The 11,963-nt window shown below is 39.5% G+C and overlaps 1 protein-coding gene and 1 pseudogene across 1 annotated transcript; both read left to right on the forward strand.

Moving 5' to 3' along the window:
- Positions 1 to 344: 344 nt before the first annotated feature.
- Positions 345 to 1,316, forward strand: LOC113143141 (olfactory receptor 1500-like). The gene has a single exon (XM_026328611.1). The coding sequence runs from the start codon at positions 345 to 347 to the stop codon at positions 1,314 to 1,316; it is 972 nt and encodes a 323-aa protein (XP_026184396.1).
- Positions 1,317 to 3,733: 2,417 nt separating this feature from the next.
- LOC113143142 (olfactory receptor 1-like) lies at positions 3,734 to 4,286 on the forward strand (annotated as a pseudogene).
- Positions 4,287 to 11,963: the final 7,677 nt, after the last annotated feature.

Genomic DNA, 11,963 nt, shown 5'->3' on the forward strand with positions numbered 1-11,963 from the left:
CAATTAAAGATGCTTTAAAGAGAAAACTAATTGAAAGGTCACTCAGTGAAAGGCAGAATCAAATAGAGATTTGTGCTTTAGCAGATTACATGACTGCAGACAGTCAGATGGTCTGTCTGTTGCTGAGTAACTAACAAACAATAGACACAAGGGAACAGACAGGGACCTTATTTGACAGAAATGTAGAGGATGGCTGCTCCTCTTTGTAGCCACCTCTCACAACAAAGTTAAAGCTTGACAGAGCTGGTCACCAGAAAGTGACAGTCAAGCTCACTGCCATCTACCTAAAATGACACAGTGCTAACACTTAGAGGACAACACCTCTTTCTGTGGACAATTTTACTATGGAATTATTCAACTCAGCTCTTGGAAAAAACATCACTTTTGTGCATCCTTTATATTTCATAATAAGTGGTCTTTCTGGCATTCCAAATATAAGACATTACTATGTCTTTCTCTTCTTGGTGTATATTGTGTCAGTGGTGGCAAACACAACTGTGATGGCTGTAATATGCTTGGATCATAATCTGAGAACTCCAAAATATGTGGCAGTTTTTAATTTAGCACTTGTGGACCTGATTGGTAGCTGTGCTTTGGTGCCTAAAGTTCTTGACATCTTTCTGTTTAACCATCCTTACATATCATACAACGACTGCTTAACATTCCTGTTTTTTTGTTACACCTGCCTTTGTATGCAGTCATTTAATCTGGTTGTACTTGCCTATGACAGACTAATAGCTATCACCTTCCCACTGCACTATCAGGTGAAAGTGACCCACAGGTTCATGTTTTCTTTGACTGCCTTTTTTTGGATGTTTGCTGTAATTGCCGTACTCATTGCAGTTGGACTTCTCACAAGACTTTCCTTCTGTGAATCTGTGGTTATCAACAGCTATTTCTGTGACCATGGCCAGATATACCGACTTTCATGCAATGACCATTTCCCCAATTATGTCCTTAGTTGTTTATACCCAGTTCTTATTTTTTGGCTTCCACTAGCCTTTATCTTGTTAAGCTATGTGTATATTGTCTTTACTTTGGCTAAAGTGGCTACAGTTCAGCAAGGACTTAAATCCTTTAAAACCTGCATAGGTCATCTTTCATTAGTAGCAATCTATTTCATCCCACTATTAATCACATTTACCTTGATGGAAAAAATCCATCCAAATGCCAGGATCATAAATTTGTCTATGACCTCTGTCTTCCCTCCTATGTTGAACCCAATTATTTATGTTTTGCAGACACAAGAAATAAAAGAATCTGTGAAAAGGTTATTAAAAATCAGAGGGAAAGCTAAAATAGCAGTGAAGACATAATGTATTTGTTTATGCTACATACCTTTTCGTTTGGTGTTTAATATTTAGCTAGATGGGCACTGTAAATGATAAAAATCTATTTTACTTCTGTTTAAGATCTATTTTAACATCACACAGTGGTTGTGTATGAAATGTTAAAAAAAAATCACATGATCATAAAAATATTTAAACTGATCTTCTGTAACAAGTATTTTTTCAGAACTCAGAAACAGGTTTATTGCCAAATAAGTGAGGGATTCACATTATAAGGAATTTGTTTTGGTGAGACGGTGCATACATAGAGCATAGACATGACAAGTAACATATAAAATATATTATGTGTCCTTAATAAGCAGCATAGATAAAATAAAATATATTAAGTTGCAGTGAAATAAAAAAAATACTTTTAAATCCTACTTTTTAATACCTGCCAATAATATCCTCTAATTTTGTAAGGTAAGATGGTTTCTGCTGTGTAATAAAAAAACATTCTGGATTTTGTCCTATTGATTTGGACCCTAGTGTATTTGTAAGAGTCCTTCCTCACCCTGAACAGGGGCTGCTGTTCCTACTATAAGCTCCAAGAGATTGTTGTTGCACAATGTGACAAAGCTCTCTTTTATCCTCTATGTTCATAATATGTCTTTCTGGCAATCCAAATATATAAGATAGATATGTTTTTAGATCATAATCTGAGAGCTTGAAAATCTGTAGCAATTTTTATTTTTATTTTTTCTTTCAAGCACATTAACCTTGGTGGAAAAGATACTGTACATCCAGTTACCAGGATCAGGAATTTGTCTGTGATTTTCCAAGTAGAATCCAATTGTGTATATTTTCCAAACACAAGAAATAAATTAATCAGTGAAAAAATTATTAAAAAATTAGAGGGAAAGCCCATCAAACACACTTTCTCTTTTCAATAAATCGCTCACTGTAAATGATAATAATCCATTTTCTTAAAAACATTTTAACATCACACAATGGTCTACCATTTGTGTATGAAATATAAAAAAAACATTATTAACAACCTTCAGCAATTCAAGTCACACCCTGTGCTGTGGCACAAGGCCATTAGCCATTGCTATGCTGCAGTGGAGACGTATGAACTGTTGACTGAGGCTGATGGATGGAGTATATCTGTAGTCAAACTACAGAGTAGAAGGGCCACCTACGTACCTGAGCAGATGCTCTGCAAGTTTCCAGAACAACCTGATCCATAATGGGCAACCTGACTTAGCCAGATATGCCACCTACCAACAATCATCTGCACCATGGATACCTCCAGCAGCTGGGCCTGTGTTCTCATGGGTAATCCAGGGATTGCTCCGGGGGGCATATCCACTGGTCTCTTGGACTCCAGGCCTTGAATGAGCATCTTCAGACACAAGCCTAGAAGCCATCACTACTGACTTGTATGTCTTTGTGTCCAGACTGTCAGTAGTCATGTAATTTTTATTAGGATGACAAGCCGTGCCACTGCCAGCAGAAGCACCACTGCCAGCAGAGGTCGGGCTCACCATTGTCCCACCATCCAGACCGTGCTCTAGAGCTCCGTCCATGACACCCAGAGCTAACCGGGAAGCAGCTGCTTCCCATGCCTACCCCAAAAGCCCTAACAACATCCAAATACACTGGTAAAGGGGCCATGTCACTGGGGAGATTCTCCTAACGTGGAGTGTGAACTAGCATCCTCAACATCAGAGAAGCTGCAATCATCAATGAATCAGGATTCACCTGGGTCCACACTATCAGGGCTGGCAGGGCTTAGCTACTAAGCACACAGCGTGGTCAAGCGATTGGGGGTCTGACCACTGACCACCCCATGGCTCTCTGTACTCTTTTGTCTGGAATTATTCACATGTAAGAAGCATGGAAATTAAAGTCTGGTGATGTCCCCTGTTATTATGGGTCATAAGGACTGTACATAGAGTGCCAAGTCTCTAGCATGCAAATTCTTATTTAGTTTTACAGATTTTTATCAAATCTTAGTTTGAGTGTGTCATTACAACAATGAAAAATAAAGCTGGAAGAATGGCCAGATAATTTTATTTGTCTTTGACTCTCTATGAAACATGGATTTAAACAGAAAACCAATTGAATGAACACTCACTGAAACATAATACCAAATTGTTTTTTTTTTTTTGTGTGTGGAACATAAATAATAGTACATGAATGCAATCTGTAAGGTGATCAGCCTGTTCCTTAGTAACTAAGAAACAATAGACATGTGACAGACACCAACCTTTAACAGAAATGTAGGGCTGTGTCTCTTAGTCAGGTGTCTCAAAAAAAGTTAGTTTGACAGAGCTCTGTCATTAGAAAGACACAAGCTCACTGTCATCTATGTCAGACTAAAGTGCTGATGGAGAGAAGAGGAAGAAGAAGCCAGTTCTCTATAAATCTCTATGAATCACTGTGTTGTGGTAGGTTTTACAATGGAACCAGTCAACTTTAGGGAAAATGCCACTTTTGTACGTCCTGCATATTTCATAATAAGTGGGTTTATTGGTATACCTAATATCAGGTATTATTATGTCTTTCTCTTTTTTGTTTATATAGTTTCAGTGTTGGGAAACACAACTGTGATGGCTGTAATATGCTTGGATCATAATCTGAGAACTCCAAAATATGTAGCTGTTTTTAATCTTGCACTTGTAGACCTGATTGGTAGTTCTGCTTTGGTGCCAAAGGTTTTTGACATTTTTCTGTTTAACCATCCCTACATTCCATATAATGACTGCTTGACATTTTCTGCTATGCCTGTGTTTCAATGCAGGCTCTTAATCTGGTTGCACTCTCCTATGACAGACTGATAGCTATTGTCCTCCCATTGCACTATCCTCGAAGGTGACCCACAGGTTCATGGTTTCTTTGATTGCCTTTTTCTGGTTAATTGCTATTACAGGTCCACTTATTGCAGTTGTCCTTTTGACAAGACTTTCCTTTTGTAAGTCTGTGGTGATTGACAGCTATTTCCTCCCATGTTGAATCCACTTATTTATGTTCTACAGACGGAAGAAATCAAAGTATCACTGAAAAAAATATTAAAAATCAAATAACACAAAATCATGCTGTGATGTAATCGTGACATATTTTAAATATTTGGGTAGTATGCCTTAGATATTATATATGATAAAGTAAAGGTAGTACATTATCAGTAAATTCAAAGCTATGGAAAATAACATGCTTTTGTAACATCAAAATGTGCTATTTTTTGCAACCACACAACAAAACATGTATTTTAATAAATATGCATATATTTACTGTCTCTACTATGACATGTATAAACCACATTAACAGTTTTCTGCTTTTTGCTTTATTTAAGTGGTTGCACTTGCCTATGACAGACTGATAGTGAAAGTCTGTTTTTGGTTTTAATATTATTTGCACCAACAGCGTTTCACTTAGATGAGTCAATATCACCATAAGGTGCCTTTGAGACTTCCCCATTTCCCAACAAAAAAGCTGAGATTTTCCATTGAACTTCATATTCATTGTATTAAGTATATGTTATGCTGTTAGAAATGCATATTGGTCAAGCTCCCACACTTTTTATAAATTAACTGCAAGCAGACAATTTACATGTAAACAGCAAAATAGTCCACCCTGTCATGGACAATTTCAAAGCAGAATAAATACATTGTAATTACATAGTGATTATAAAATGTACATTTTCAGAAAACTATTTAGTCACTTTCTCAACAATATATTTTAGTTAATGGGAAAAATATTTGGATAATAATGAAATTATGGCAAACTATTTGTTTCTCTATAAAATCTGCGAGAGTTGCTTTCTTTTCTAAATAAAATCTAACAACAAAGATATCTGGTCAAAACTTTCAAACAATACTATTTGGCCCTCATTTGTTTATAAAGGAATCACACAAAAGATGTTGCTAACTTGTGAAAATAATTTGTTTATTTTCATAGAACATGAAAATAACACTGTGATGGACTGGTGACCTGTCCAGGGTGTACCCCTGCCTTTCACCCGAGAGAGAGCTTGGATAGGCTCCAGCAGATCCCCGTGACCCTGACTTTCAGGAAAAAGCGGGTATAGAAGATGGATGGATGGATGGATGAAAATAACAGGGTGGACAGTGACATGACAGAGTGGACCCTGGGCATGACAGGGTGGACACGCTGTGAAATGTCATTAAATGGCCTCATAAATGCAAGGAACAATGCAAGAAAATATTATGTAAAAAATGCCTTTTCCCATGTAGGGGGAAATTATAATTGTCTTTCAAATAAATCTAAACTTTCTAATAAGTCTCATCAGCTAAACTTCCAATGATCTAACCTGGAGGGCCCTGGCTACGCTGATTTTCAGGAGTTTCAGCAGGGGAGTTGGGTGGTGTCTCTGACTGTAGCAAAGCACTGGCCCTGTTTCTGGCTCTGGCTTCTTCTCTCTCTCACTGAGCTCATTGATACCCTTCTTCTTTCCAGTCTCTCTGCCTTTTTTCCATTTGACTCTTTCTTTCTCAAGGTACTTTCTTCTTCTGTCTGGGTCAGCATCACGACGTTCCCAATATCTCTTTGCTATCTCAGCTCCTTTTGATCTCATTCCTTGAAAAAGATGATTCAAAATGTTCCCTTACAGACTTTAATTGGCAGTCCCGGTAAACTAGGTTTGCCTTAAACTAGGCTTGCTGATACCGATATCGCCAAAAAAATTGTCCATTTTGTCCATTCTTACTATGTATAGCATGTACTGTATAAAATGTGTGTAATAGCTGTTTTAATATATGTAACATTATCAGCATGTGGCCTACACTATGCACATGTCCTTCCTGTCATGAACCATGTCCACCCTGTCATGGAAGGCTTGCTGACAGGGTGGACATTTTTGGTTAATGTTAGCATTTAATGAGCACATGTTGGACCTTCACTTAGCAACATGCTACAGTTAGCAAGCTGACTGTGTACAGTTTTACAAATATATTTCAAAGTTCTTTTCTATCAATTGATATTGCACTATGACAGAGTGGACATGTTAAGCTTGACAACATCCAACTACACACATGTAATATGATGAAAATTATGAAATATAAGTGTAACTACTTACTCTGCAGCTCGCCACTGCTTCAGCCTCCATTGAAGAAAGACAAAATGCTCGTAGTGATGTCACTGAAAACATCAGTGGGTTTCTTAAAGGGGCAGTTACCCCATAATGACAGGGTGGACAGCAATTTCAGGGACACATGCAAAATGTTCAATATGATTATGAAAGTACAACATACATGATCAAAATGACTTGTTTTATCAAATAGCTTATTGTATCGTAACCATGTACATTTTTTTTTTATTTAGTATCATTTAACCACTTATTACACACACTGTAGTTAGCAGAGCAGTGTGTGGGACATGCCAAAATCACGTAAATACAATGAAAAGAATATAAAATGAAGGAAACACATTTTAAGAGACTTATCATTGTCCTAATATGTGTGCACGTGTTTGGCCACTTATAATAAGACCTCAGACTTGCATTATTTTGCTACATTTTCATGATGACTGAGTGAGTCTGATGAGGACACCAAATGCACTTCATAGTGATATTGAACTCAGATATATTTTGTCCGGGGATAAAAATAATTCTGTAAAGGTAGGGATATTTAGACCAGATGGGGGGAAATCCCCCCCTTTCCCCTCTGGCAAATTGCACCCTGCACACAGGTACATTTTATGCTGTGGAGATGGCCTTTTTTGTGATCATACTGTGTGTTTTAAGATGTTGTATGATAAACAAAGCAAAACTATCTGAATATTTTGTCATGTTTTTTTTTAGAGTGAGGCTTTCATTATCATGGGCTGAGGTTCATGTTAAGTCAATTGTGAGGTTCTATATATTTTGTTTATATAAATGTAGAACATTTTCTGTGTGATACTATGGTTACCTGTAGGTGAGATATGAAGAAAAATGTTATGATATAAGCTTTGCAATAGGCAATATACTGAAAATAACATTAGGTAGCCTGCTGAGCCCTCTGAGACCAAGAAAAAGGCATTCAAAAGTTTTAGACACTTTAGTTGTAAATTTACATAAGGCACTGTAGTCAGTAAGATGATTGTCTGTTGCTAAGTTCATTGCGAACAATAAACAGGGAGCAGACAAATGTAGGGTATGGCTGTTTCTCTTGGTAGCTACCTCTCACAACAAACTTAAAGCTTGACAGGAGACAAGCTCACTGCCATCTACATAAAATGACAGGGCTGATACACTGCAGAAGACCATTTTTTTTCATATAAATCACTGTGTTGTGGACAGTTGTATATTATTATTATTACAATATTATTATATATTATTTTGGGAACTTACTGTTTAATTGCTCATGCTTTGTCAAAAATTTCCACAAGACGAGAAAGAGTGAAGGCCTTTAAAACCTGCACAGGTCACCTGTCATTAGTGGCTATCTATTTCCTTCCTATCATATATGTATATTGCTGTGGAAGCACAATACATCAAATGCCAGGATCATAAATCTGTCTCTGAGTGCTGTCATCCCTCCCATGTTGAACCCAATCATTTATGTTTTTCAGACACAAGAAATCAAAGCATCTTTGAAGAAGTTGTAAAAACTCAGAGGAATCCAAAATTGCAACAAGTGGGTAAAATATAGTAAGATTTTATTTCATGCTTGACAGGTAATTAGTTATTGACAATAATTTAAAATATTGTATTACCATTTCAAATAGGGGAAGTGTATAATAGGTTCTCTTTTTTATCGTTCATTGCAATGGGTGGTATTTTCTGGTGATTATGCAATAATGACAGCATATTTATGAATACTATATTCAATTTCTGCTCATAAATCCCTCTAAATTACATATTGAAACTCTGATGAAACGTTTTTTTCACCGATGCTACTGAAAAAAAACAGTGAGTGAAATTATGTTGGCGATAACCGAGGGGGCCAAGAAGATGCTATTTTAAAGTGATACCTAAATGAATTTTTGATGGATGGATACAGATTTGATTTTATGTTTCTGAGGTGCTTAAGACTACAAACACATCAGAGGCCTTAATACTCAATGCATTCAGCTCTTGTGTGTGTCCCTAAACTGCCAAGCATGCACAGATTTAAACGAAATGTGAACCACGTGTGTACAAGAATAACATCATCATGTGTGCAACAGACTAATCACCTAATTACTTTAAAAACTGTTTGGTGATTGTATGTTCCTTCCAGCTTGGTGTGATCAGAAACTTCTAAATAACTAATTTCGCCACTGACCACAGTTGCTGCTGTTGTTCTCCTCTGATTGTTACCACTCTGAGGTGCAGACATTGAATGATCACAACTGGCAACATGGTTGAAAGGGTGAGATGTTAAAGTCAACACACTTTCTGATCTGACGGTTCTGACAGGATGAATCCAGGACCACAGAAATGGACGAGATCTGATTTTTTTTTTTTTTAAAAGCAATCTCACTTTGATAAAAGCTCCCAGCTATTCTTGAAGTTAGATAGATTAGGTTGTGCTGCTCACATCATTGTGGTCTCACATTTCATATTTGTAGCACTGGCATTAATCATTCTAGGCAAACAGCTTATCATTTAACTCTTACAGCCACTGGCTCTAACTAATTGTCTTATATTTTTTTGTGTTTATTTCTCTCCTCAGAATACACACAGTCTTATGCAAATGTAACCAACCTCTTACAGACTCATTTGCTTGTGCACCCTGTCAAACCAATGTGTTCATCAATAAAGCTTTTCCTAAATAAAGAATTATTCAGTATCCCAATGCCAATGGTGGTGACTGCATCAATGTGGTGACGTAACAATAAAGGTGTTGCATGTTGAAGTATATCAGTATCTGATTGTGTTCAACCTGGCTTTGATAGATTTGTGTGGGAGCACTGCTCTCATCCCAAAAGTCTTAGACACATTTTGTTTGGCAACAGATACATTGTCTATGAGGCTTGCTTTTAAGTTTAAGATTTATAGCAATTTGCTTCCCTTTAAGGTACCATAGTATTGTGACTAAACCAGCTATTACTGCAATGCTGCTGTTTGTGTGGGTTGTTTTACTGATTGTAACATCATGCTTGGTTGGGCTACTTGATCGTCTCTCCTTCTGTGGATCTTTGGTGATACAAAGCTTTTACTGTGATCATGGACCAACATATCGTCTGGCCTGTAATGACACGTTTTTAAATAAGATCATGATATATGTTACTTTAACAATAATTGATTATATTCCCCTTATATTGATAGCATTGACATATATTTGTATTGCCATAGCACTGAGCAGGATTGCATCACATAAAGAAAGAGTCAAAGCATTGAAAACTTGTACTTCTCACCTGATTCTTGTGGCTATTTTTTTCTTACCATTTCTGGGCACCAACATAGCTGCAATGACCTCCTACCTCCATCCTAATGCCAGGATCATAAACTCTACTTTAACACACACCATACCAGCCTTCGTAAATCCTATTATATACTCTTTAAAGTCAGAAGAAGTGCTGGACTCTTTCAAGAAACTTTGTAAAAACAAAAGGCTGAGCAAAATAACCTTAAAAAAGCCCCTTGGAATGAAGTTTGCTTTTTTTCATTAATTGACTATGTAAGGTCCCGAGCCCTCTGACTTCCGGGAGATCCCTTATTTTGAAATGCCAGCAGGATCTGACCTCTACCCACGACTATCATCCTTGATAAGTTAATTGTCTTCACCTGTCCTCTGTTCTTTTTCCCATCTGATAAATAGGGGCTGTCGGCTCCTGGAGAACTGCCAGGTTGTCTGCCGTCATTACCGGACCGAACCGCACACCTTTGAACGCCTTCCATGTCCTCACCTGCTCTGGGATTTCCACGTCGTTCATGATCAGGAAAGTGATTCCTTCTGTTTGTTTTTTCTGGCGTTTCCTGCCTTTGTCGCCTCTGCTCAGGACTCCGAAGTCACGGATTACCCAGGAGTTAAAAGGCTGTTGTTTTTCTTTTGCTTAAGAGACTTGGTCCAGACCCCGGACTAATATGGTCGGAGTTCGTCTGGTCACCCATTCTAGTTTTGTTCATTGAGCTCTGTGAGGAAGGGACGGAGAAGTGAGGATCTTCAGCTCCACCTCCTGGTCAAGCCCTAGTATTGCTTTGTGTCAAATAAAATCCTATTTTCAAACTACTAAACAGTCTACCAGTGTGAATGAACTGTGCTCCCTATTTCCTGTACCTGGAAGCATGACAGAACAACCTGGCCAATCAAGGGACCACACGTCATCCACACCAGCATCATGGTGTTCCGACATCGAATCCGCTCTTCAATCTCATGAAAATCAGCTGTCGAAGATGTTGCAGAGTCTGGATCAAGTATCCTCTCAGTTGTTTCAAGTACTCCAGGTAATCTCCCCACCAAACCCTGCTCTGGTTCCTCTACTGGCTTCACCACTTCCCTCAAAGAGGGCAGAAGAGTACATCGAACCTCGGCTTGAACCTCCGGCTCGTTACTATGGGGAATCTGGTTTCTGCCGCACTTTCCTCTCACATTGTGAGCTGAACTTCTCCTTGCAACCTTCCTCCTTCCCCACTGAGGAATCAAAAGTAGCATACACGCTCACACGCCTAGGAGGTGATGCGGCGGTCTGGGGAACAGCCGCTTGGCGTAGGAGAGCTGTCTTTTGCCAGTCGTTTCAGACTTTCGGAAAGAAACTCTCCAAGATCTTCGACCCGGTGCGCCCCCAAGGTCCAAGCTACGGTCCACCTGGCCAAGTTAAAGCAGGTAACCCGACCACTAACCGAATACATCATCCGTTTCCAAGCTCTCGCGGAAGACAGCACCTGGGGCCCTGCGGCCCTTTATGATCATTTTTATTTGGGTCTCAATGATCGGCTGAAGGACGACCTAGCCCATCAGCCCAAACCTAAGGACCTAGACACCATGATAGAGATCACCACCCGCCTAGATCAGCGTTTCCAGGAGCGGCGAGCGGAACAAGGCAGGGCCGACACCAGCCCCACTTACAGCGCCACTAGACTGCCTGACTCCGAACCAGCCCCGCTGACACCCAGTGCAGAGCCTATGCAGTTAGGCCGAAGACGTCTCAGCACGGCTGAGAGGGATCGGCGAAGAGCCCTCAATTTATGTTTCTACTGCGGCTCCTCTGAGCACCTACTGGCAAACTGTTCGGGAAAAGGCCAGGCTCGGCCGGTGCAGAGGGGATTCTGCTGAGCCATTCCCACACAGGCAGTGCCAACCGCCCCCTCACCAGGATTACCCTTGGCGTTCCTCCGCGACAACAGCAGTGTCAGGCCCTTATCGACTCCGGATCTGACACAAACTTCATGTCTAGCTCCCTGGTCCAGAGTCTGGGTCTAGAGGTAACGCCACTCCGTCAACCCGTGCAGGTGAGAGCGCTGAATGAAGTTTTGTTACATAGGTTAACTGTCATCACAACACCTGTCTTCATGTCGATTGAGAATCACCAGGAGTTGTTAACTTTCCATGTCATTGACACTCCCCATCCCTCCGTAATATTAGGGATTGCCTGGCTCCAGACCCATAGGCCCCACATAGACTGGTCCACGGGGAGGATTCTGGGCTGGGGTCAACTATGTTGCATTACCTGCCTATACACTGCTCCAACCCCAACTCCTTCTTTTCCACAGTCATCCTACCAGCCTGATCTCTCCACTGTCCCACAGATTTACCATGACCTCCAGGA

Source organism: Mastacembelus armatus, chromosome 14 (genome assembly GCF_900324485.2).
Source record: "Mastacembelus armatus chromosome 14, fMasArm1.2, whole genome shotgun sequence".
Taxonomy (NCBI): domain Eukaryota; kingdom Metazoa; phylum Chordata; class Actinopteri; order Synbranchiformes; family Mastacembelidae; genus Mastacembelus; species Mastacembelus armatus.